We start from the raw sequence: 27,803 nt of genomic DNA on the forward strand, positions 1-27,803 counted from the left end.
TCCTTTATCTCATGATTTAAGATGCAATGTTATCAGCTTATACAAGAATGATGTAAGGTTGGTGCTCAAGTCTATATCATTTACAAAAACATACAAGAACTTTTATTTTCCAAACTAAACATAAGATTATTCAACATTCCATTGTTTTGGCTTCCTTTTATAGTACATATTTTCACATTTTAATTTTCCATGTACTTTCTCTTAGTTTCCCTACTCTATGTTCTTAAACATCTTTATATAGTTCACTGAATGACCTTATTCTCATGTTAGCATTCGCTACCACTTGGAAATCTCATCACCCCCGTTTCTCAGTACATCATGAATTGATTGTTAAAAAATATTTAAAACAATAAGCATTTCCTGGCAGAAACAATCACTAGCACATAAAAGAAATGGATTGCTAAGGAAGTACAAGGACCTAGCTCACTGAAAGAAAAAAAATCAACCTTTCTAATAAATAAAAAAGAAGAAAATGTTTATTGGGCAAAAGTCAGTGGTCAGTTTCTTAAACCTTTCCTTTATAAAGGAACATATCAGGCTAAAAGAACCTCGTTACTGGATACACAATGCATTTGTGAACTATAAATAATGAATAACATACAAAAGCAAACAAGTCTACGCTTCTTTTCCTGTTTATGATTATGACGATCCCTTACACTGTCTTTATTCATTCTTTATCTGCGTTATACATTGGGCGCCTGTTTTCCAAATATATATTTTTTTGGTTTAGACTCTGAACGAAATGACAATAGGTTCTGGTACATGGCGGTTACTTACGCTCTAATGATAACAATAAGGATAACAGTAATTTTCATCTCATATGGATTAATAAGCTTTTCACAATAAAAAAAAATTATTTTTATTTATACTGTTAACAAGCTTTTAAAACAAATCACATTTTCTTCTACTTCACACTGAGGTCCAGGGAACTAAAGAAGTATATAACACCTCGTCTGCAGTCTGTCGCACCAAACTGTGTAACATGATAGTTGTCAATATCCATTTTTCTTTAGCACTTATAAAGAGGCAAAACAAAGTAGCTCTAATTAGCATCCTTTTCTTTTCAAAATTGGATAACACAGCATTTATAAAGTCTTATAGTTTATTTGATATTTTTTTCTATGGAATTTTATTTATTTATCTATTTTTTTTTTTGGTTTACATGTGTAATTTTCTGTTTTGATTATATTTCCCAAATCGTCATTCCTGGAACCTCTTTTTTCCAGGCACTTCTGTTTTCTCTCAGTTGAGATGTGAGGACCGAAAAAATGATCCTCTTTTTTTTCTTTGATTTATTTTTTATTTGAATTTCATCTAAGGTTTATAGGTATATTTACACTTCAATACACAAAAGAGGAAGCAATGAATAAAATTAGCAATGTCACACACATTTATGTATATATATATATATATTTATATCAGCCAATAAATGGTGAACACGTCAATATATACCTACGAAAGGAAGAAACAAAGTATATATAAACGTTATGGTGAGCTTATTTACATTTGGTGGTAGAGGAGATGAGGACGCCACCAGTAGCAGTTAAGGTTCAGAACGTCAGATTATTCGTCTATAGTTTAAATATGAAACGAGAGAGAGAGAGAGAGAGAGAGAGAGAGAGAGAGAGAGAGAGAGAGAGAGAGAGAGAGAGAGAGAGAGTCCGGGCGCGTATTGTAGTGGTCAACTCGAGTGGAATCAAGCATGATGAACTTCCCAAGCCGAGTTCTTCAAATATTCAAAATCATTTCTCTCCTCTTTTTTTTTTTTTTCTTTAAGTTCCTTTTCTACAGCGCCATTATCCACTTTGAATGTCCCATTTTTTAACTGATTAGGAGTTGGGTTCGCAAAGAAGTAGGTCGCAAAGAAATGGAAGATGGAATAAAATGATCTAGGTAAAGGAGTCGCTGTGGGAATATCATCAGGTGAGATTGGAGCACAAATTGACTGCCACTAACAGACGTCTCGTACTAAGGAGTGGGGAGAATCAAGACAGCATAACTTGATGCTTTGCTATACTTACGTAATTACTTTTTTTTTTAAATTAGAATCCCTAAGAGCCTAGAAACGTGGTGGTTTATTATTAAACGCGTCTGATGTTTGTTATATAAATGCATTATTCCTACGTCTACATTCTTGTTTGAACTTTGATTTACAAATTGGTTATTTACACCTTTTAATATCAAACCTTTATACCTTTATAATACTGTCTCCATCTCCGCTATTTCTCTAATGTCAGACGATGTTCTGCAAGAAAGAGAAAAAAGGAAATAACTTTAGTTCATAATGAATATAGCATTTCAGTCACTAATATGCAACCATCAACTAGAAAGGAATAAAAATACATAAAAATCTCTAGTTGATTTTGCATTCCAAATGTGAATAATTACCACTTAAAATTTGTTGCTAAGTTTTGTCTTTATGCCCTAATGAAAATGAAGGGTCTTCATCATGTATTATTTTGCATACCCGTTGTTTTACTGTTTATATAGTACCCCACATAGATATGTGTTGATGTGTGTATACATATATATATATATATATATATATATATATATATATATATATATATATATGTATATATGTATATATATATATGTATATATATATATATATGTATACATGTATATATATATATATATATATATATATATATATATATATATATATATATATATATATACATATATATATATATATATATATATATATATATATATATATATATATATGTATATATGTATATATGTATAGATATATACATATATATATTATATATATATATATATATATATATATATATATATATATATATATATATATATATATATATATATATATATATATATATATATATATATGTAATGTCAGTTCTCTCTCTTACTTATTTCATTCTATGTACAAATCCATAAATCATTCCTTTGCTGTACATAATCACACACGCACCATCTTACGTTTGAAAACAAACACCAACATAACTAAACAAAAACTTCTTTCAGTTGTCTTCTGAAGGTGGAAAGAAAAACCCACAAGATTCCTGTGTATAACTTGTTTACTTGTAAATATTCACATATTACTTGAATCTCGAGTACTTTCAGGTCCTAACTGTGACCCTTTTTCAAGAGATGTGAAGGTGGTCAGGGTAGCTCAAGGCCCAGCAATCTTCTGGAACTTATCCCTGTGCTGTCATTTATATGATGGTTGTCCTGGTATCCATTCTCTTGAGAGTTGTTAAATCCCCTCATGTCGGTCTGATATCCTGATCTGATGGTGAGTGGGATCAACCCTTGTGGTAAGTGAGTGAGTGGTCATCATCGGTCTGTTGGGCAGGAGACCTAACCTCCTGGTCAGAAAGGTCGATCTTAGTTTCTTTTAATATTAAATCTCGGCTTATGGGATTTTCCGAGGTAAATCCTTTGTTTCCTTCTATCACTTTAATCTCTCTGATGAGTGCCCCTTCCACTACCCTCCTATGACTGATGTTATTGCTTTTGTATATAAGCCTACTGTTTTTAAAATCCATCCTATGGTCATTTTCCCAACAATGCCTAGCTATAGCACTCCCCTGTGAGTTCAGCTGTACTGCCCTTCTGTGTTCTCAGATTCTAGTCCTTATTCCCCTGCCTGTTTCACCCACATATTTGTCTCCACAATTGTTGCAATTAATTAATTTATGTATACTCCCCCTATATCATCTGCATTACTGTCACCTCCTTCCAAGTTATTTTACATACTTTGTTCTTTACACATGTTGTCAAAAGTGTACACAAATTTATATTTAATTTCTTTCATTTTTATGTAATTTGTTTCATTTTAGGCATATAAGGGAGGGCAACTATTTTCTTGTTTTCTGTTCCATGTCCATGGAATAAAGCAAGAAAATGGATATGCAGAAATTATTCATTTTAGGGCATAACAAAGCAAAAATGTACATGGAATACAGAAAGCAAGAAAATGGTTGCCCTCCCTTATATGCCTAAAATGAAACAAATTACATAAAAAATGAAAGAAATTAAATATAAATTTGTGTATACTTTTGACAACACCATAAAAAACAAAGTATGTAAAATAACTTGGAAGGGGGAGACAGTAATGCAGATGATATTGGCGGGTGTACATAATTTATTGCAACAATTGTGGAGACAAATATGTGGGTGAAACAGGCAGGGGAATAAGGACTAGAATCTGTGAATACATAAGGGCAGTACAGCTGAACTCACAGGGGAGTGCTATAGCTAGGCATTGTTGGGAAAATGACCATAGGATGGATTTTAAAAACAGTAGGCTTATATACAAAAGCAATAACATCAGTCATAGGAGGGTAGTGGAAGGGGCACTCATCAGAGAGATTAAAGTGATGGAAGGAAACAAAGGATTTACCTCAGAAGATCCCATAAGCCGAGATTTGATGTTAAAAGAAGCTAAGATCAACCTTTCTGACCTGAACGTTAGGTCTCCTGCCCAACAGACCGATGGTTGACCACTCATTTACCACAAGGGTTAATCCCACTCACCATCAGATCAGGGTATCAGACCGACATGAGGGGATTTGACATCATATAAATGACAGCACAGGGAGAAGAAGTTCCAGAAGATTGCTGGGCCTTGAACCAGCTTGACCACCTTCACAACTCTTGAAAAAGGGTCACAGTTAGGACCTGAAAGTACTCGAGATTCAAGTAATATGTAAATATTTACAAGTAAACAAGTTATACACAGGAATCTTGTGGGTTTCTCTTTCCATTAACATAACTTATATACATATAAAGTGTAGTCATACATTTTATGATTACATGTGTATGTATGTCATTATATATACACTATACATGTCTGGTATGTTATACATAAGTGTATTTAAAGATGTCAGCGTAGAACTGTAAGTATATATATATATATATATATATATATATATATATATATATATATATATATATACATATATACATACATACATACATACATACATACATACATACATATATGTGTGTGTGTGTGTTTCATCTCCTTGTGCATACCATAACAAAGACATTATATTCCTATTCTACATTCTAATCCTGAGAAGTGCTAGAAAGTAAAAGAATTCCTATTCACATTGCAGCATACTAAATTCAGTTTCACAGTAGAGCCAATATCACAGAAGTCCTCGAGAACATGCAGTCTACATTTCATGTCAAATCGTGTTCATCCAAAATAAAATCTTGGCTAGTTGCTGAATTCTTAAAGTTAAGTTGTAAAAAAAAATCTGATAACCTTAAAAATAGATTTCAGTTGTTGACAGGAGTAGAAAATGCCACCTAATTACAGGTCATAATTAGCCTAGCTGAAATATCCCAATATTCTTTGTTATGGAGTGTCTCTTACTTTCATTTGGTTTTAAAAGTAAAAATTTTAAACATTAAGGGGTAGGGAGATATGACGAGATCAATTATAGTTAGACCATGGAAACATACATTATGTTGTGAGAATGCAAAAATAATAATGGTAATAAAAAAGACTGGAAATTAAGTACATAGTGATACAACTAAAACAGTCAAACGTGCGGGTGTTTTCAGCCTGAATAACACTGAACGGTTGCTGCACATAATATGATACTGTTTTTTTATGCACAAAACCATATATATACAGTATATATAGATTAGTAAAAATAAATTCATACATATTAGCAAACTTCATAAGGGAAAGAAGCTTTAAGTTGTGGAAACAAAACACAGTTAGCCGTTAACCAGACCTTTTTCTTTAAAGGAAACATTGATAAAATGCTTAGAGGGAAAAAGGGTCAGTTTCAGTGGATTAGCAGACTCTACACTCTTTATGGAGCTCGAATCCTTTAAAAAAATGGGGGTAAGGAATCCTCAAAAGAACAGAGCTCTAGGAAAATCAGAAACAGACCGCCTTTCAAAGTATTTGTTTTAGTAAAGAAAACTTGAAGTTTTTCTTTGTAGGTCTATGTTACAAGGAGCGACAATCATTCATAGTACCAGATGCAAAACGCAGTTCATATGTTATGGATGGATAGGTTTATAAATAGTGTGACTGAAACAAGTCAGTTTTGCCGGATCGGGTGAATGCCAAGTGACGTGTGGCATTCTCAGACCTCAATCTATGAAGTGAAGAGTATAATCTTCTCTAAAAGCATTAGAAATGGCACTGTTTTGTTCTATGTCCCGTGAACGAACAATCTCAAAAAAGCATCTAATTCAAAAGGAAAAAATAAGATTAATTACAACATGCTTTGCTAGGGTAGGTAGAAAAATTTTGTCTCAAGATGATCAACTCTTCCGGAAAGAAAGAGATCTCGAAAAAAGTAAAAGAAGACTATAGAAATATATCTCTTTCTGCATCACTGACCAAAAGTGCTTTCATGCATTTTCGAGAATCTTTTCATTTCCATTTGAGTTTGTAAAAAGGCTGAGATTGTAGCAGATGAAAGACGAAAATAGTAATAGTAGTAGTAGTAGTAGTAGGCGTTGCTGGTGGTAATTGTAGTAATTGTTCTTTGTGTTTGTGGTTGTGTTTAACCCCGTAGGGAAGGAGTTGTTGTGCTTGTGGTATCAGTGATGGCATCAGCTATAACCACTGAAGATTTAGGTGGTACTTGCTGCTGGTTGTGGAAGTTTGGAGGGAGGGAGGGTGGCAGCATCAAATCAGCAGAAAAGTTATCAGTAGAGTAATCGTATTGTGTTTTTGTAGGTTTCGTGATGAAAACCAGCAGCAATTGTAGTTAAAGAAGTAGTGGTAGGAGTAGTAGAGGTAGTAGTAGGAGTAGTAGTAGTAGTAGTAGTGGTTGCAGCAGCAGCAGCAGCAGCAGCAGCATCAGCAGCAGCAGCGGCAGCAGCAGCAGCGAGAATCATGCAAGAGGCATTTTGGGGATCACCTACAGTCAAACTTCTGTTACGCGGCCCAACAAGTCTCCCGCGAATGGTTGGCGCGTCCTGCAATGTCGAGGATTGACCACGTATTACTTTTAAATGTCGGATGAACAACAGGACTTAAGTTTAGAGATAAAAGGCATCGCATATACTGGAAAGAAAGGTTTGTGTGAGCCCAGGATTCCAATTGTGCACCGCAATTTAGGGATGAGTCAAGTTCGGGATTAGTGGGTGGGAATAGGTTCAAACAAGTTCGTATTATCAAACACGTTGTCAATGGCTTTGCGTGCATTCCAAATGACTCATGTTCTATTGATGCTACTTGCATTTAGTTTCTTATCTGATAATAAGTGTCTGTTATAATTTAGAGTTAAGATTAAACGTCGCAAGGCCTACCTTTTGTGGATCATTATTTAAGGAACACAATTTTTAATTACAGAGAAGGATAAGCATTCCGTTTAATTTAGAGATGGAAGGCCTACACTGTTTACATAATACGAACCACAATGACGTGAGGAGATGCTAGCTTAAGGATATACAGGATGTTTTGCTAAATCAGATACAATTCTAGAAACGCAGAGAAAGGCATTCTACTGCGCAGCTTAGAGAAATAAGAAGCCATATATTAAGTAACAACATTTTATAAAATTTAAGAAATCGAATATTAATAGATGATTAAAACGAGGAATAATACTCTTACAATACGATGAGCAAAACTATGATACCACATAAAACTATATAACAATGAACTAGCTCCTTAAATCAAAAGAAGTAGTGTTGTTATTATTATTGTTACAGTAAAAGGAGTTAGAGGTGCTCTACAGTGAGTACTTATCAATCATGAAGAGTAATGTGGAGTTATCATATAACAGTGCAACATCCTACAGAATTAACTTACAAGACTGAGTGCAAGGAAATGCCCTTGTGAGAAGACAGTGACTGAGATGGATACCGTGGAGAGGAAACCCCTGAATCGAATGAAGCTGAAGCTAAACATTCCCGTGATATGCTCAGCCTAAATGATCACAACACGGTAACAGGAGACAATATCTTGATAAGCTCGTATACAAATGAAAACCCACCGCCCCAAAATAAAAAGGAAGAAAGAAAATGAAATGGACAAGCTCAGACGTAATAAAATAACATGAAAACAAATAAAGCAATCAGAAAGAGGCGAGTGAAACATGGTTTCAGTAATCGTGAAGCTACGTGGAATGTATCAGAAGAAAGAGAAGGGACGTTGACTAGACAGCAAGAGGTTAGTAAAAGAATAGGCAACCAAATGCTTGCATGCTCATTATTTTCTGGAACTGCGTCCAAGTTATTGGATTTTATGTTAGAACGATATTCAGTTAATTAGGTACAACGACTGGCAAGTTTGGGATCACTTTTCATCTAATAGGCTGAAATGACTAGGACTTACTTAACATTCAACTATGGTAAGACGACTCGTATTTTCTAAATTAATAATACTCTGCTAATAGGATGAAATGGCATCCTCTATTGGAATCGATATTCAGCTAATACGGTATATAACAACGTCCACCTTTTAGGCACATCTAAAAATGACATGACCTTCTCGTATTCAAGCATCGCGATTCATTCACTTCACAATTCATCAAATGAATGGCCCATTTATGCCTGAGTTATGAATGAGGACTTCTCACATCACTTTCATTGAATACCTTCATAAATTTCTCCTTAAATGCCAAACGATGAATGCCTTTTCAGTTAGAAAATGGAGTTAACTTATTGGTTTCCTTAATTTACCTTGACGTAAACTACTATAAATTATGCATTTCTTTTATGCCTCTGAACGAGTCATGAACTAGAAACTTAAACAATGATGATGACGCTAATAATTACAATCTTTTCTCTTATTAATATTGCATTTTTTTTTTTTGGTCTAACAGTCATCCTTTTCTACTAAGTATACCTTAATTTAACCAGACCACTGAGCTGATTAACAGCTCTCCTAGGGCTGGCCCGAAGGATTAGATTTATTTTACGTGGCTAAGAACCAATTGGTTACCTAGCAACGGAACCTACAGCTTATTGTGGAATCCGAACCACATTATAGCGAGAAATGAATTTCTATCACCAGAAACAAATTCCTCTTATTCTTCATTGGATGGTCGTAGATTCGAACTCGCGGCCAGCAGAGTGCTAGCTGAGAACGGAAACCACTCGGAACAAGGATCCTTTTCTACTGGTTGGTATTTATAGTGTGGGGTTCCGGGTTGCATCCTGCTTCCTTAGCAGTCCATCACTTCTATCACCATGTTCGCTGTGTCTAATAGCACGCTCTTCTGCATGATTCCTGAAGCTACTTCGGCATCTAGCTTTTCCAGGTTCCTTTTCAGGGATCTTCGGATCGTACCTAGTCTTCATATGATAGTGGGTACTGCATATCCCTTATCCTCCTTATTTCTATTTTCAGGTCTTGATACTTATGAATTTTTTCTATCTTTCTTTCTCATCTACTCTGGTGTCACATGGTACTGCCACATCAATGAGTGATACTTTCTTCTTGATTTTGTCAATCAGCGCCAAGTCTGGTGTACTGGCACCCTATCTGTTCTGATACCTTAGTCCCAGAGGATCTTTGCGTGATCATTTTCTGTCACTCGCTCTGGTGGGTGTTCGTACCAGTTATTACTGCAAGCTAGCTGGTGTTTCTTGCACTGGCTCCAGTGGAGGGCTTTTGCAACTGAATCATGCCTCTTTTTGTACTGGTTTTGTGCAAGCGCCTGACATTCACTTCCTTTGTGGTTTATAGTCTCATCTTTCATATTGCACTTCCTTCATATGGGCGAGATGTATTTCCATCTACTGTTCTTTGGACATATCGGTTCTTAGGGCTGATCTTGTGCCACTGTTAGCATTCCTTCTATTTCCTTCTTGAGTTTTCCCCTCTGTAGCCACTGCCATGTTTCGTTGCTGGCCAGTTCTTTAGTCTGTCTCATGTACTGTCCATACATTGCTTTGCTGTACCATTCCTCTGCTCTGTTTTTCATTTTCCTGTCTCTGTATATTTCTGGGTCTTCATCTGCTTTTATCAGTCCTTCTTCCCATGCACTCCTTAGCCACTTGTCTATTCACTGGTTTTCAGGTATTGCCCCAATGCTCTGCTCTCAATGTTGATGCAGTCCAGTATGCTTAACAGACCTCTCCCTCCTTCATTTCGTGTTATGTATAGCTGTCTGTATTTGCTTTGGGTGTAGTGCTTTGTGTATTGTCATGTGTTTTCCTAGTTTTCTGGTCTATGCTGTGGAGTTCAGCCTTCGTCCACTCCACAACTCCCCCACTGTATCTGATTACTCATACTGCCCATGTGTTTATGGTTTTCGTCATGTTTTTTTAGTTGAGTTTTGACTTGAGTATCACCTTAAGTCTCTGCATGTATTCTTTCCTGATCGTATCTGTCCGGTCTTGGTGTTTTATATCCTCTCCATGTATTTATTCCCAAGTATTTGTATCCTCTCTCATCTATGTGTTTGATGCTATTCCCGTCGAGTAGCTTTATCCCTTCAGTCCTTGTCACTTTGCCTTTTTGTATGCTGACCAAGGCGCATTTTTCTATTCCAAACTCCATCCTGATGTCCCCAGATACAATCTTTACAGTCTGGATTAGGGTTTCTATTTCCTTGATGCTCTTACCATACAGCTTGATGTCGTCCATGAGCATCATTTGGTTAATTCTGTTGCCTCCTTTCTTGAGTTGGTACCCACCTTCTTCTGCATCCATCTTCTGCAGTACTTTTATCATGTTAACCTCTGCTAGTCTTATCCCAGAGCTTGTTAGTACTTTATTCCAGTCGCGCATTGTATTTTTTTTTAGGAACCTGATGGTGTTTTCCTCTGCCCCATATATTTTCAAGCATTCTGTCAGCTACGTTTGGGGTATCATGTCGAAGGCTTTCTTGTAGTCAATCCAAACCATGCTTAGGTTGGTTCTCCTTCTCTTACCATTCTTCATTACCATTTTGTCTATCAGGAGCTGGACTTATGTGCCCCTACACTTCTTTCCGGAGCCTTTCTGTTGGTGGGGGATGGTGTTTGTATCCTCTAGCCGGCTGTATAGCCTTTCATTGATGATACCTGTTAGTAACGTCCACATTATTGGTAGACAAGTGATGGGCCTGTAGTTACTCGCTATATTTCCCCTGTTCTTGTCTTTCTGTACTAAGGATATTCTCCCTGTGGTCATCCATTTGGGCTCATCCTGGTTTGTGATACAATGCTGGAGTTGTTCTGCTATGTGTGGGGTAGGGTCTTGGAGTTTTTGAGCCAGTATCCATGGACTTCATCGGGACCTGGGGCTTTCTAGTCGGGCATTTTCTTCAGTTGGTGTCTGTGTCGTCGATCTCGGTGAATCTGTTTTATTCTCCGCATATTATTATTATTATTATTAACCTAAATTACCTCGTACAGAACTTTTCATACTTGAACTTTTCTCTGACCGCCAAATGTTCCATACATTAGTGAAGATTTAGCCCTGGAACTTCATTGTATGCGGGACTAAGACCCGATAAGAGGTATTTAGTTGTATGAAAACTACTCATGGAATTTAATGGTAGCAAAATTACGTATTTCTCAAAAAATCAATGTATAAATCATTATCTGCTTCTATGTATCGTGGCAGCCATTATTTTTTTTTTAATCCAAAAAGACTTGCACATAAAAACAGAGCTACAAAACTACCGCAGCAACTAATGATCTGTGTTTCGATATCAACCAACTGTTTTCGTAATTTAAGTGTTTTCTTTTGTTTTTCTTAAATATTTCATCTCAATATTTTTTTCGAGAGCAGTTGGACAGTAAGAAAAATACCTTAAAGACATAAGTTCATAAAAGCTATAGTTCCAACTAGATTTTTTTTTATTTGGCGTTGACAGCACTAAAACGTCCCCAAACGCTTTCAGCTTTATTTTTGGTCTCTTCTCTTATAACAGCAATGTACACTACAAGATTGCGGCAGCATACACAAACCTCACAGCCATCAAAGTTGGTAATGAAAATCAAATCAAAAGAATCCTCTTTGCTGCTACCGCCGTATGATGAATCCCACCTTAGTTTTCGGTTTTAGACAAATACGGTATCTGGTTAAAACAAAGACAAAACAAATAGATAGGTGAGTAGCATATATGTCAAAATATGGATTAGTTCTGAGTTTACTATTGAAAAAAACACACCAATTATAAAAACGCTTAACTGAAGCAAAGCAACAGTGATGAGAAATGTGGAATATCAACGTTATTGAGTCTTAAATAATTTGCAGATGCCAAATACTTGGAGCAGAACGACTAATGTCAAGAGATTACCGGAACGGGAGTTTTAAATGTAAACACATTACTAAACACATGGAATCTACAGTTTGCAACATATATATTGACGACACCCAGCCAAGCAAGCAAACAAAAAAGTAACGAAATTGGCCAGAATAATGTTGTACTAGCGCATCCTGGTATGGCGACATTATATGAGAAGGAAATACGAAGATTATAACTCGAATTAAAAAAAAAAAATTCATGAGCATATCCATCGAAAAGGGAGGCAAGTTGTTATTTTCAGTATGATGGAGCTTATAGGAACAGACAGTTAAAAAACCACGTTTTCGGAGTATCATGTAAAAAAAATGAATGAGGTTTAAGGAGAATGAGGCAAGCTTGTGTAAATACTTGCGTTCTTATTCATGTTATGCGTATACGGTGGGTACATACATGAACAATGAAGACATTGTGTCTAAATGTCTTCTAAATGTCAGGTTTTTTGAAGATTCGGCCATTTTTCCAAGAGAATAGATGGATGATAATTTTACATTGAACCTTTCATATTCAAGAACATTATATTTTTTTAAGAAATGATGATGAATGATGATGATGATGATGATTATTATCATTATTGTTTTCAGCAATATTAATTCATGCCCAGCAGATTTTTTACTTTTTATCGAATTTATCAAGGAAATTTCATGAAATGCATGCAGTACGCCGTCTTTTAATGAAGTTTGCGTGTTACACCAACACCAATAATACAAAAACTGTTCAGTTTTCCTATAGGCACGCCTGCTAGTAGAAACAATGAAATGTTTCATTCCAATACAACATATTGTTATGTAGAATTATAATCATAGATAAAAAGTAGATTTTTAGATAAAGAGAAGCATAAGACCACAAACTCTTTAATGAAACGAATCCCTCAGTTTTCTCCGCTTTTCATTTGTTACATTTTTATTTTTTCCGCCTAGATTTCCTTGACAGACATGTACTCAGAGCTTTGGTGAGTGAGACATCATTATATTTTGAGGAATTTCAAGTAGAGGGAGATCAACAATATTAGTGTAATTACATATCAGGTATCAATAACAAAGCACATAACGAAGACGATGTGTCAAAAAACGTGGTCATTTAAAAAATAAATGGAAGCATCGGTTGTTGAACTCTTTGAGCTATTTATTTATTATGGCCGTTACACAAGAGATTGCAAGTAACAAAGAAACAAAAAAAAACGAAACCCAGCGAAAATGTGGTCAAAATCAACATAGTTGCTTCGACCTTCCAGTGGCGCTGCGTTTTCTCCTATAATCGATGCTCACTTAGAGAATGTCATATATGAGATGTTAGTACGCATCAATCATCCTCAATTTTATTTACATTCTCCCTAATATAAACAAACATCCCGGGACAAAAGGCCTTCAGCCGAATACTACATCCACGGTGCTCCTCTTCGTGGCATTATTAACAAACATGCGAGCAAAGCCAGGGGTGATATGGTTCAAACCTCAACTCCGAAGAAATGGATACGAACAACATAATTTTCTAGTGATTTCTCAAAAGATTGGCCAACTTTTACCTGAAATAACATACGAGTATGAACAGAACAGAATCGCCTACGGTTCACTCGTACTTGTATGCTGCATATTCTTCCATGTATTACGCGCTAGATTAAGTTACACAATTTTTAGTGAGGATCCAATAAAAATAACCAATATCCAATAAAAGAACGTATCTTCAAAATCGACAGCAACGTGATAGTGTAATTTTTTGGAACAATTTATTGCAATGAGATCTACTGTAGATGACACTGCGACAACATTTCAAAAATGCAGTTGTATTCTGTGAATCTCCAAGTCCTTTTTCAAGCTTTTTGTTGTTACGTCGCAACAGATCGTCGAATATTCGTGATATATACATCTTCAGATCGAATACATATCTTCAGATCAGTTGCAATCTATGATTTCTTTCCTTTCAAATGTTAACCTAAGCGTTTCTACCCAACTTACTTCAAGAGCCAGTGAACAGTCTTTTCACCACTTATAGTTTTCATTTACCAATTAAATGTAAGGGAACACCACTTACACTTCATACATTACGATGACAAACGATTCACAATTAAAAAGTTTTTCTACTTCCATTTCTTACCATCTATCCTTGCTTTATAAATTTAAAAGTTTTTCTACTTCCATTTCTTACCATCCATTCTTGTTTTAATAAATTTTCTACGGGTTCCATAGAAATCTGTTTTCTTCTGAAGTCTATACTGCTGACTGCCCACGATATATTTAGGGCAAAAAGAACGCTACTTTGTTTTCTATTTGTGGCTGTCTATCAAAAACAAACCGTAATTCCGAAGAGTAGCTTACAAAATAAGTTTCATTGCAATCTGTGTTAATGTCATCGATTACAAATCATACACTAATTGAAATATACACATAAGAAGTGAATATGCAATAACTCAAGACGAAATTCGGTTATTATCTCCACTCTCATTAAACAACAGCACACTACAGGGAAATGATAGGGTCAGCTATAAGCAAGGGCTGATATCAATATCAGGAAAGTGCTAAAAACTGCAGAATAAAGGGCACCATAAATTACATTATTTGGCCCTTAAACCTGAAAGACTGTAATGAGGAAACAACATCCTGAATTGTTATAGATTTCTTGAAGTCGGGGACACTAACAGTGATTTGATGTCATATGTCTTAGGACAGTAAAAGATTAAATGACTACATGAAATATTTAATTTTTTACGAAGATTTTGAAAAGTGAATATAAACGGATTTAAGATTCATAAATTATTGGGGAAAGTAAGAATAATAATAATGACACCAGTAACTGTGCATTTTTTGAGGGGGGGGGTGACAAAGACATTATGTCATCGATTACTGATATTTCATAAACAGTGTTTTACCAGTATGAAAGTTGGAGTGTAAAATGCATTCTTTTTTCTACCACAATATTTAGAAATTCAAGTAAAGACCATTTTAAAAGCCATTGGGAACTGTTCATTCTCAACACATGTATTTCCAATTCACCCACCTGCCATTTTTCGGTATTTCTGTGCAAAAGTTGGTTATTTAGCATGTGGCATTAAAATGATTCCCATATCGGATGGAATGTGATATGCAACTACAACTCCAGACCCTCTTTTATACATTGATATACTGTTGTGTATCAATACAAAAGTATATTATAACAGTATATTGATTTAAATACAAAGGTTTAGAGGAGGAAAGCAAATTACTGCATCGCAGCATCTTCCATGGATTGTTAACCTCATTTCCATTATAAATACGCTATATAGCTGGGTTAGAGATATTGCATGGTTACAGAAGGTTCGTCGTGTTTTGTTTCTTTCTTCCTTTATTCATTAATTTGTTTTGGCATGTGGTGTTCATACAAACAGGTAAGCATTATTTATGTATGCCTTAATTACGGTAGTAGGAGGGTGTGTATTCTGAATATCCAATAGTTCAGTTTTTAAAAGAGAAATATTAACGAAAAAAAAAAAAAAATTGTATAACTAGTAACAAAACGATAAAATGGTAGCACATGATTATCTATACTACTATATTTGTTTGACTATATGTTACGAAATTTCATATCTGTGCTATACGTATATAAAGCTGGAATTGTTATGGTCAGCCGTTTGGACTCCCCCTATACATGGGAGACAAAAATATATCAATACCATACACATACACAAACGCACACGTGCACACATACATACATACATACACACACACACACACACACACATATATATATATATATATATATATATATATATATATATGTAAATCTATTGCCACGATGCATACCAAGTACCTGGTTATTACACAACTAATCACAAATTCAAAAATTTACCTCACTTCAGCCAGATACCTGAACTCTCATAACAATAAAAATTACAACTGAGTACTCTAAAGGTAACAGTGATCCCTTAAAAAGCTTTATTAATCACGTGAAAAATCAAACTAAGTTTATCAAAACAAGTGTGAAGTATCAATAATTAAACAAGAAATATACTAGAGTAAAAGGGCATCACTCCATCAAACAACTTTAAATGTTTCCCTGGTAAATAGTTTAATTCACTTCAGCAAAACTAAAGGAACAAAACATGTTTATCACTATGCCTTATGCACACAATTAATCCTATTCACTGGTGGTCAATAAATGAAACACTGTTTTTAAAAATTTTAAATACAAAAATTTATTTTATTTTTAAATTCAAAATTTATCATTAGAATTTACAATCCGAAAAAATTTACTATTACTTGAAAACAACACACAAATTTAATTAATTCTTGAATTAGGTTATTAAACAAAACTAAATCACAAAAACTTTAATTTATCAAGAAATTAAATTATAATTTATCAAGAAATTAAATTACTCAAGCAAAATTTAAACTATCAAGAATTACTCAAGATTTGAAAAGAAAATCTTAATAAATGAAAATTAAATAAAGTATACAATGCTAAATTATCAAGAAATATTTAAAATGCTAAGTGAATAAATGTTAAATCACCAATACATAAAATCTGAAAAACCAAGAGATTGCAAACACAATAACACACAAAAATACACAAAAGATTTACCAATAATAATTTCACTAAGGCAAAAATGCTCTCAATATACCTTATTATATCATGGTAATAATAAGTAAATTTCACTTTACCTTATACAAGCTTGTGGAAACCTTTGCAAAATCACTTGAAATGCTTTAGATTCACAAAACACACTTTTTTGTCAGGAGCTGTTACCAAATACACTTTTCCTACGTTCAGATCTCAAAGGCTAAGTTTAATATTAATGAGCAGACAAATATTTTATGTTAACTTCTCTCTTTTGAAGAGAGAGAGAGAGAGAGAGAGAGAGAGAGAGAGAGAGAGAGAGAGAGAGAGAAACAAGAGAGAACAAACTTTAACGGTCTCTGAAATCAGAATGAGCAAACTTTAGGATTCCAGTGGGAAACAAAACAACCAGACAATGTCAGAACAATACGTGATCAGAGCAATGCAATCCTACAAAACATGATTTAATCAATCAAGATCCATACATTTACTCTCAAAAAGGTGTATGTGACTCGAGCAAAAAATCGTATGGGACGAAGCTCTTGACGAAATCTCAACACGATCAAAACAGATGGCAACTGGCCAGCCCCAAACGGCACGCTTTCAAAACAAAAAGACACAGAACCAAAGTTGGTTTCCAGAACAGTACATGAAACACTGCAAAATCATTTGTCTTTTCTCGTATGGGACAAAGCTTTTACAGACTCGATTGCCATTCACGCATTAGTTAACTCGTTATCCTTGCTGCAACAACCGAACCAAAACATGACATACCAAATCACGAGTACAGAACACTTGTTGCAAGAGGACAAAATGTGGATCACATACTACATTATTATTAAAATGTGTTATTAATTCTAAATTATGCTGTTAAATTATCTAAAGCATAAATTCTTTTGAGATCTGACATTACACTACATACGATATTTCAACAACTATTATTATTACACATAACACATGATAAACAGAAGAGTAAATATATCAAAACTATAGGGTGATTTACATGTTACAAGGCAGTATCATGAAATTCCTCCCCCCAGAAGATTAGTTATCGCAGGTTTGAATCCAACAATTCATCACAGGATAAATAATCTGCTAAGACATTATCTTTTCCTTAAATGTGTTTCACTTTTACTTTATACGGTTGCAAGCATAAAGACCACCTGGTCAGTCTCTGACTGTTATTTTTCATCTTATTGATGAATGAGATAGGGTTGTGGTCAGACAACACTAAAATTTCTTAATTCCTAGGTCGGTTCACAACACTAAAATTTCTTAATTCCTAGGTCGGTTCACATGCACTTCAAAACTTTTTCAATGCTGTGATTTATACTAACATTTCTTTTTCCGATTGTTGAGTAAGTTTTCTGATGCTTTTTCAACTTTGAAGACATGAAACACTGGATGCAGAATACTGCTGTCATCTTCTTGAAGTAGAACAGCTCCAATTCCACAGTCAGATACATCAACTTATATTTAAAAACTTCTTATTGAAGTCTGGAGCTTGAAGCACTGGTCTTGAAGTTAATATAGCTTTAACCTTCTCAAAGAATTCTTGACATTCTGGAGTCCAAACAAATTTTGTCTTTGGACTGGTTAAGTCAGTTAAAGGGGAGCTACTATGGCTGAAACATTTGGAAAGAATCGACGATAAAATCCAGTCATGCCCAAAAATCTTTGTAGCTGTTTCCTTGTAGTAGGGGAGGGTAACCTTACGGTTACGGATACCTTCTACATCAGCGTCAACAGGAGCGAGAAGGCCTTTTCCAACTTCAAATCCTAGACACTGAACAGATGCCTTTCCAAACTCACTTTTTTGTAAGTTGATTGTTAGTCCTACTTCCTGTAATTTCTTGAAAACCTTCAGATGTTCTTCCCATGTATTAGAATACATTACAATGTCATCAAAGTACACATCAACTCCTTCTATGGATCCTAGCAGTCGATCCATCACTCGTTGGAATGTTGTTGGTGCATTCATCAGACCAAACGGCAAAACAGTGTATTGATACAGTCCAAGAGGAGTAACGAAAGCTGACAGTAATTTAGCATTCTCATCTAAGGGAATTTGATAATATCCTTTCAACAAATCTATCTTGGAAACAAATTTGGCTTGCCCAATATTATCAAGTAATTGATCAATAAGAGGCAAGGGATAATTGTCAGCTACACTGATGGAATTCAGTTTCTTGTAATCAGTACACATCCTAAATGAGCCATCAGGTTTCTTCACTAACACACATGGAGAACTGTAATGACTTGAACTGGGTTCTGCTAATCCATGCTGCATTAAATACTCAACTTCTTTCTTCAAAACATCTCTGTGAAAAGGTGATAAGTGATAAGCTCTCTGTTTGAAAGGTTTTCCATCTTCTCTGATCTTTATCTCATGCTTTGTCAGATCAGTGCGCCTAAGTGCATCTGCAAAAATTTCAGGGAAACTTCGAATCACCTCACTTAATTCACTACTTTGCTCAGCACTCAGATGTTTTAGTTTATCCTCCAAATTTTCCAATATGGAAGAATTGTTCATCTTGCTTTCAGCTCCCAATTCGTAGCCATCATCATCCTCTGTATATGAAGTTGGCTGTTTTATTGACACTGTTTCAGTTTTAGTCTCTGAGAAGTAAGGTTTCAAAAGATTTACATGTATCTTGCTCTGTCGTTTCCTTCTTCCTGGTGTGTCAATCACATAAGTTTGATCACTTGACTTCTCTGTTATCCTATAAGGACCTTAAAACTTATTGGTAAGGGGAAATATTTTCACTGGTTAGAACACTAGAACTTGCTGTCCTACACTAAAACTTTTAGTTTAGTCTTAGCATCATATCTCCTTTTCATTTTCTCTTGACTTATTTTCAGATTTTCTAAAGAGAATTTTCTAATTTCTCTTAACCTTCTCCTCAAATTCTTCACATATCCTCCTTGGATTTCCTCTTGATTTTCTTCCCAATTCTCTGCAAGAATCTTCAATGGACTCCTCATATCTCGACCAAAAATCATTTCATTTGGTGAACATCCCACACTTTCTTGATAAGCATTCCTAACTTCAAACAACATCAAGGGTAAACCAGTATCCCATTCTCTTCCTGATTCATAACAATACAAAGTTAAAATACTTTTCAAAGTCTGGTGGAACCTTTCCAAGGCTCCTTGAGTCTCTGGATGATAAGCAGTTGATAACTGTTGTTTCACCCCTAACAAGTTCATCACATCCTGGAACAATTTTGAAGTATTTTGGTATTCCAAACTTGGAGAAAAACTCCATCAACTTCTCAGAAATTACCTTTGCACTTATACTTCTTACAGGAATTGCCTCAGGATACCTTGTCATTGGACATATTAATGTTAAACAGATATTCATTTCCTTTCTTTGTTTTTGGAAGCGGCCCAACCACATCTATAATCACCTTGCTAAAGAGTTCTCCTCTAACTTCTATGGGTCATAGGGGGCCTTCTGAATGGTTTCATTCGGTTTTCCAGCTATCTGGCATTGTGACATTCTCGACAGAACCTACTAACTTTCTTGTGAAGTCCAGGCCAGAAAAAATACTTCATAATCTTCTCAACAGTCTTCCTTATTTCCTTATGTCCAGCTTCATGTGCTACTGCTACCAATTGCTTCCTCAATGGATATGGAATCAGAATTTGATGATATTCCCCCCATTCAGCATTTCCTGGTATATCTGCAGATGATGCTCCCTCATTAGCAATCCTTCCTTTTGATAATAACTGGTATGAGTCTGTTGCATCTCTTCTGGATCAACAACTCTGAAGAACAAAACAGCCAATGTTGTATCCTTCTTCTGCAGTTCCATTAGCTTCTCTCTAGTCACTTGACCAACTTCAAGGGCTGAACTCTCAATATCTGCTAACTCTGCTACTGTAGTTTCACTACTATCTTCAGGAACACTGACTACTCTGAGTCTCTTTAAGAACAACAGGATCCTTGTCTTCTTGGGAAATCTCTTCATTACTAACACTAGGGGGAACTTCACTTTCCTGGAGCAGTTGTTCTAAGCTCAAAGATCCTTCTGGTGCAGGTAAATCCTCAGTTTTCTTCACTTGTAGATATAGTTCTCTTCATACTCCTGGTAGTTACACAACCTGGAAACAGGTGGGGGTTTTTCTTCTCTAAGTCTACTGTAGGACTAATCTCAATGGTTTGTCTGTCACTATAGGACAAGGAACAAATGGTACACCACCAACTTCATTGCCCAGTAAAACATGCACACCTTCAACAGCTAGTGGGTCCTTTACAGCAAAATCAACATTCCCTAACACTATTTCACAGGACAGGTGCAAGCAGCATATAGGAGTTACCTCTTCTCCTCCTATACCCTTCAAAATAACCAAATCTCAGTGAGATTCTTCTCCAACTGTGGGTGAGCACCACGAACTACCACACTACAGGTTACTCCCCGTATCATGTAATACCTTGACTGGTACCTGCACACTCCCCCCTTGAGTTGCCAGCACACCTTCATAGATATATGGCTTAAAAGCCTCCAAGCTGCTCAGCCACTCACTGCATGAGGTTACATTTCCACTGGTTGCTAAACACTCAACTTGTTTAGTCTCAGTCTTCCCCCACACTGCTCTTCATAGTTTGCTTCACCTGGTTACCTTTAACCACTTGACCAACTGGCTTGGTCTGCTGTTGTGTCTGATAACAATCTCGACTGTAGTGTCCTACTCTTCCACACTTGAAGCAGACAACATTAGTCTTCTGTATTTGTCTTGAGAAATTGCATAATGAGGATCTGACATTCAACTGCTGAGGGGTATTACCTGGCTTTGTACTGGCATTGCCACTAGAAGGATTCCCAGCAGTAATGTTCCTGAAATTTGGATGAGACCTAAAACCTGTGCATTGTTGGTTCTGGTACTTGACATTATAATTCCTTTTGCTACATATTACGTTGTAATCTTCACTCAATGTAGCAGCTTTGTAAAGTTTCTGAACCTCTCTCTCTCTCTTAAATAGGCATTTATGTGTCCAGGAATTCCTCTAAGATATTGCTCTAGATTTAACTTTAGCAGCCTCCAAATATCGTCTGAAACATCTTCTTACTTTGTAGGCATAATCCAAGAAAGTCATCTTGTCATCCTCTCTCAAAGATCTGAATCTTTCATTGTAATAGTCAGGGGTCATTTGATAAACTTGTAGCACACTGTATTTGAGTACCTTGTACTCTTTACACTGATCAGCTGATAAGGCACTTCTTCCTTTCCCAATGAGAACATGCTGTAACAAGACTGACCATTTATCTTCTGGCCATCCCATAGCCAAGCCACTTTTTCAAAGTGATCAAAAAACTCATCTGGAGCTTCTTCTGTTAACTTTGGAATTAACCTCTGCACTCTTACTACATCAAATACAGGGTCTGTACTACCTTGGGTAGGGTTAGACAGTGTTACAGATAACTTGGAGTGGCCTTCTATTAATTTCATCTCTCTTTCATAATCTTCTTGCTTCCTTGCTATTTCTCTTTCCTCTCTTGCTTCTTCTGCTTCTCTTTCTCTTTTCGCCCTTTCTTCTCTTGCTCTTTCTCTTTCTTCTTCTGCTTCTCTTTCTCTTTTCTCTCTGTCTTCTCTTTCTTTTTCTACCAGCATTCTCAGATTAATCAGACTTTCTTCTCTTTCTTCTGCTTGCATTTTCAGCTTAATCAAGCTTTCTTCTGCAGCTATACGTCTAAGCTCTTCCTTTGCATCACTTTTCTCTTTCTTTTGTTCTTGCTTATTTATAAAATACTTCCTCAGCTGCATTCAACAATTCTTGTGCCTCTCCTAACTCTTGAATCATTTATTTTACCAGAGTCCATCAATGCTTAGATTGCAATACATCTGATTTGTGCCTTAATCATACCACTAGACACATTACCCCCACATGCCACTGCTAAAGCAGTCCACTGTGCCTTAGTCAGGTTGGGTTCAGATACCTCTTGGATGGAAGGAGCTGCTAAAAACTTCTGAACATGGAACAGAGCCATTTCTCTTAAGTTACTCAGCTAAACAATTCACAATATAATGTTAAAATAATTATGTGGTCACTCTCCTATCGAAATATATCCCTGACACCACCAGTAAAAACCATAAACCAAAGTGATATTTTGTTTTGTTCGTGGGACTGGGCACTAAAATTCTATTGTTGAAATGCATACCAAATAACTGGTTATTACACAAAAAATCATAGAATTCAAAAATTTACCTCACTTCAGCCAGATACCTAAACTCTCATAACAATAAAAATTACGACTGAGTACTCTAAAGGTAACACTGATTCTTTAAAAAAGCTTTAAATATACTAGAGTAAAAGGGCATCACTCCATCAAACAACTTTAACTGTTTCCCTGGTCTTAATTCACTTCACCAAAGCTAAAGTAACAAAACATGTGTATCACTGCCTTATGCACACAATTAATCCTATTCACTGGTGATCAATTAATGAAACATTGTTTTAAAAATTTTATATGAAAAATTATTTTTAAATTTAAAATTTATAATTAGAATTTACAATTTGGAAAAATTTAATATTACTTGAAAACAACAAAAAAATTTAATTAACTCTTGAATAAGGTCATTAAACAAAACTAAATCACAAAAACTTTAATTTGCCAAGAAAATAAATTACTCAAGCAAAATTTAAACTATCAAGAATTACTCAAGATTTGAAAAGAAAATCTTAATAAATGAAAATTACATCAAGTATGCAAGGCTAAATTATCAAGAAATATTTAAAATCCTAAGTAAATAAATGTTAAATCACCAATAGATTTACCAATAATAATTTCACTATGGCAAAAATTCTCTTAATATATCTTATTATACCATGGTAATAATAAGTAAATTTCACTTTACCTTACACAAACTTGTGAAAACCTTTGCAAAATCACTTGAAACACACTTTTTTGTCAGGAGCCGTTACCAAATACACTTTTCCTACGTTCAGATCTCAAAAGCGAAGTTTAATATTAATGACCACACAAATATTTTACGTGAACTCCTCTCTTTTGAAGAAAGAGAAAGAGAGAGAGAGAACCAACTTTAACAGTCTCTGAAATCAGAATGAGCAAACTTTAGGATTCCAGTGGGAAACAAAACAGTTAGACAATGTCAGAACAATACATGATCAGAGCAATGCAATCCTACAAAACAGGACTTAATCGATCGAGATCCATGCATTTACTCTCAAAAAGGCGTATGTGACTCGAGCAAAAAATTGTATGGGACGATGCTCTTAACAAAATCTCAACACGATCAAAACAGATGGCAACTGGCCAGCCCAAACGATACGCTTTCAAAACAAAGACGAAGAACCAAAGTTGGTTTCCAGAGCAGTACATGAAACACTGCGAAATCATTTGTCTTTTCTCGTATGTGACAAAGCTTTTACAGACTCGATTGCCATTCCCACTCTAGTTAACTCGTTATCCTCGCAACAACAACTGAACCAAAACATGACATACCAAATCACAAGTACAGAACACTTGTTGCTAGGGGACAAAATATGGATCACAAGCTATGTTATTATTAAAAATGTATTATTAATTCTACATTACGCTGTTAAGTTATCTAAAGCATTAATTCTTTTGAGATTGGGCATTACACTACATATGATATTTCAACAACTATTATTATTACACATAACACATGATAAATAGAAGAGTAAATATATCAAAACTATAGGGTGATATACATATTACAAGGCAATATCATGAAAATATATATAACTTTTTGTCACTTATTCACACGTGACTTTTTATATTCACAAATATTAACTCACAAATATCGTTTAACATCCATTTTGCTATATCTTGGGAATAACTTACATCCAGTGGATTATATATATGTCTGTATGTCCACTGAATTACTCTTGAAATATATATCTAATATAACAAAATTAAGAAATTGTTGGAATTGCTATGAGGTGAGGACTATAATGAAATATACTTGGTAACTTGATTTGGGCTAGCTGCATTGTTTGGAAGCCAAACATTCATTAGAATAGTTATCAGTATTATCGAGAAAGGTGGAAATTGTACTGGGATTCACTCAGTTATATGAAACTCATCACAAAGTAGAAGTCTGAAATACTGTACAAGCTTCAGCTACCGTTGGAACTGTCATAAGGTGAATATCATAATGATAAACTCTGTAACCCCATCAAAACCCCAAGTATTGCTTGAAAGCTGTCCTTCCAAATTTAAAGGCCCTTCAGATTTTATTTATTATTATAGAAAAAAAAGCCGCTGACAACATGAGCCCCCGTCCCATTTCCATTCTGTTTTACTTTCTCATAATTTTATCCCACTTTTGGTAGGGAACTATAAGTAAAAGAGAAGGCGCATGATATAATCTTTTTTAATTTTTTAGAACCAGTTTCATATCTTTTTGATGTAAATATATTTGCTAAATAACCGATTTCCTTTTCATTTGTCCATTATTCTTTAGGGAGGGACACAAAGTTAAGAAGACTAAAGGTCGCATCTGTATGCCTGTTTTTATGCCTTATATCATACCCACCGGAGAAATTATCCATGTGACTACACTTCATTTTTTACGTATTTCCTGACAGGGTTGAGATCTGTTCATTGGTGATAAAAATGAATGAGCGATATCAGCTTGTTTTACGATATGCAGGGTCGAATTGCTAAGAGGTTTGCAATGTTTATTTATTTGAAAATAATACATTTGTTTCTCATTTTAGGTTACGTTAATAACAAACTATAAAAAGTAGCAAAGGTTGGTTAAGTCTACAAGAGATAGACAGAATAACCTAGAATCGTGAGAATGGTGAACAAGCAGACTGCCTGGAAGGACTTTTTCAAACGATACAATGTGCTGCAGAGAAAAAAATAATTTAAACTCAAGAGCAAATATTCCTAGGATTATGCATAATTAAAGCCTGCCCTCCGGACAAGATTTTATGTTAAGTTTCATCATAATTGAAATAGTGGTAGTAATATATCATTATACGTACTAGCATAACAGCAAATGAGCATAATGATAATAATAGTGTAAAATAACATTTAAGGTTTTTTAATTCATACATCAGTAGTCTTAAGGATGGATCCTTAAAGCGCTTATGTGTTTCTAATACGATAGAATCGAATTCTGTGTTGAGGAGGTCGTATCTAATGGACGGTAGTAAATTGACTAGATTTGTTGAAAAAGGGTTTTATATTGCAACAGACAGGGCTTTTTATAATACGAAAACTGTAAAAAAAAAAAAAGGTTCTCAGCATGATCATTATTAATCCCTGGGAGGAAAAAACGGTAACAGTAACCCGCTCCTTGTCGTTCTAGACCGTGTAAAATTTAAAGACAGCTACGGGTAACAATGAAACTAATGGTGACACCAACGGTAACTGTTGTTTAACAGATGTGTGTATTACTGATGGACTTGAAGTTCCTTGTTAATCAGTAAATTCGTATAAAAAATTACCAGTTCTCTTTTATCCAAGGGACCTTGCTGCTGTCTCCTCAACATGTAAATTCGTAAGAAACGATCAGTTCTTTATTTTTACTCTGGCCAGTTTCCAAAGAGAGTTAAGTGTGATATCATTTTTTTCTTTTTAAAGATAAATATGGTCTTAAGGGTAAACTTGAAATCTAAGATAATAAATTCAGTCCTTAAAATAAAATTATAAATACATAGTCCATGTACGCTGACATGTTGTAGGCTATACTGTAGATACAGACTGGTCAGTTTTCTGTTTCAAGATCACGAGAAGACTTGCATTAGGGTTTGTATTCTATTTCCAGACAATCAGCAGAATTGCCAGAATTGGCTTGATTATTAAAGAAATCACTGATATACTCATATATGATTTTATTTATCGTCAATAAAAATCTTTGGTTTGAATATTCCATTATGTCTAGGCTTTTGTTGGAAATCAAATGCTATAGAAGGATGATCTGCTTACGAAAGAAATTAGCCTTGGTAAAAAAGAGAAACCTTAAAAATTTGACAGTTCCACACTTTTTTGCTTCTATGTTTACTCTCTGGGGAAGTTAATATATATATATATATATATATATATATATATATATATATATATATATATATATATTATATATATACATTATAGGGTAATTTTTAATTTTTACCACTAAGGACTAATAACGATTAAATTATTGCCAGATGGGTATCTCCCTACCGTGGTGCACCAGTTTCTGTCTGTCTGTTTGTTTGTTTATCTGTCTCTCTTCTCACTGCATGAAAGTATGTATGTGTGTGTGTGTGTGTGTATATATATATATATATATATATATATATATATATATATATATATATATATATATATATATATATATATATATATCACACAACCACACACACACACACTTGCTGACCAAGACCAACCCGCTGCCCGGGAAAACTGAATGACACACTACGTATAGGGGGAAGGAAAAAGGAAAGGGAAAGGGGAGAGGGAAGGAGGAGGAGATGAGGACAGGAGAGGGTTTATGTTGACGGTCCGACTGACTGTTCTACTTTTTTCAAGCGAACGTTCGCCCTTTGAACAGTCATGGGTGACCTGACAGGTATTACTATGGTGTCTGTCCCTTTTATCCAGGTATTACAGTGATGACTGTCCCTTTTATCCAAGTATTATAGTGACTGTCCCTTTTATCCAGGTATTACTGTGGTGACTGTCCCTTTTATCCAGGTATTACTGTGGTGACTGTCCCTTTTATCCAGGCATTACTGTGGTGACTATCCCTTTTATCCAGGCATATTACTGTGTTGTCTGACACCTTTTACCAGGTATCACTGTACTGTCTGACATCTTTAACCAGGTATCACTGCACTGTCTGACACCTTTAACCAGGTATTACTGTGCTGTCTGTCCCTTTTATCCAGGTATTACTGTGGTGACTGTCCCTTTTTTGCAAGTATTACTATGTTGTCTGTCCCCTTTAACCAGATATTACTGTACTGTCTGCTCCTTTAACCAGAAATTACTGTGCTCTGTCCCTTTTATCCAGGTATTGCTGTGGTTACTGTCAATTTTATCCAGGTATTACTGTGGTGACTATTCCTTTTATCCGGGTATTACTGTGGTGACT

At 35.1% G+C, this 27,803-nt stretch overlaps 1 protein-coding gene across 10 annotated transcripts in view; it reads right to left on the minus strand.

The window, feature by feature from the left end:
• Nucleotides 1-1,170: 1,170 nt before the first annotated feature.
• Nucleotides 1,171-27,803, minus strand: part of LOC136845717 (glutamate receptor ionotropic, NMDA 2B-like) — a 1,021,158-nt gene continuing 994,525 nt past the window's right edge. For 3 of the 10 annotated variants that reach the window (XM_067115918.1, XM_067115917.1, XM_067115915.1), the window contains one exon: nucleotides 1,171-2,245. In XM_067115918.1, the coding sequence (XP_066972019.1) occupies nucleotides 2,197-2,245 (49 nt within the window). In that variant the 3' untranslated portion in view covers nucleotides 1,171-2,196. Of the gene's footprint in view, nucleotides 2,246-6,876; nucleotides 6,931-11,797; nucleotides 11,970-27,803 lie in introns of those variants that run through there. The other 7 variants (XM_067115914.1, XM_067115913.1, XM_067115911.1 and 4 more) reach the window with 4 other exon arrangements.

Source organism: Macrobrachium rosenbergii, chromosome 14 (genome assembly GCF_040412425.1).
Source record: "Macrobrachium rosenbergii isolate ZJJX-2024 chromosome 14, ASM4041242v1, whole genome shotgun sequence".
In the NCBI taxonomy this organism is placed as follows: domain Eukaryota; kingdom Metazoa; phylum Arthropoda; class Malacostraca; order Decapoda; family Palaemonidae; genus Macrobrachium; species Macrobrachium rosenbergii.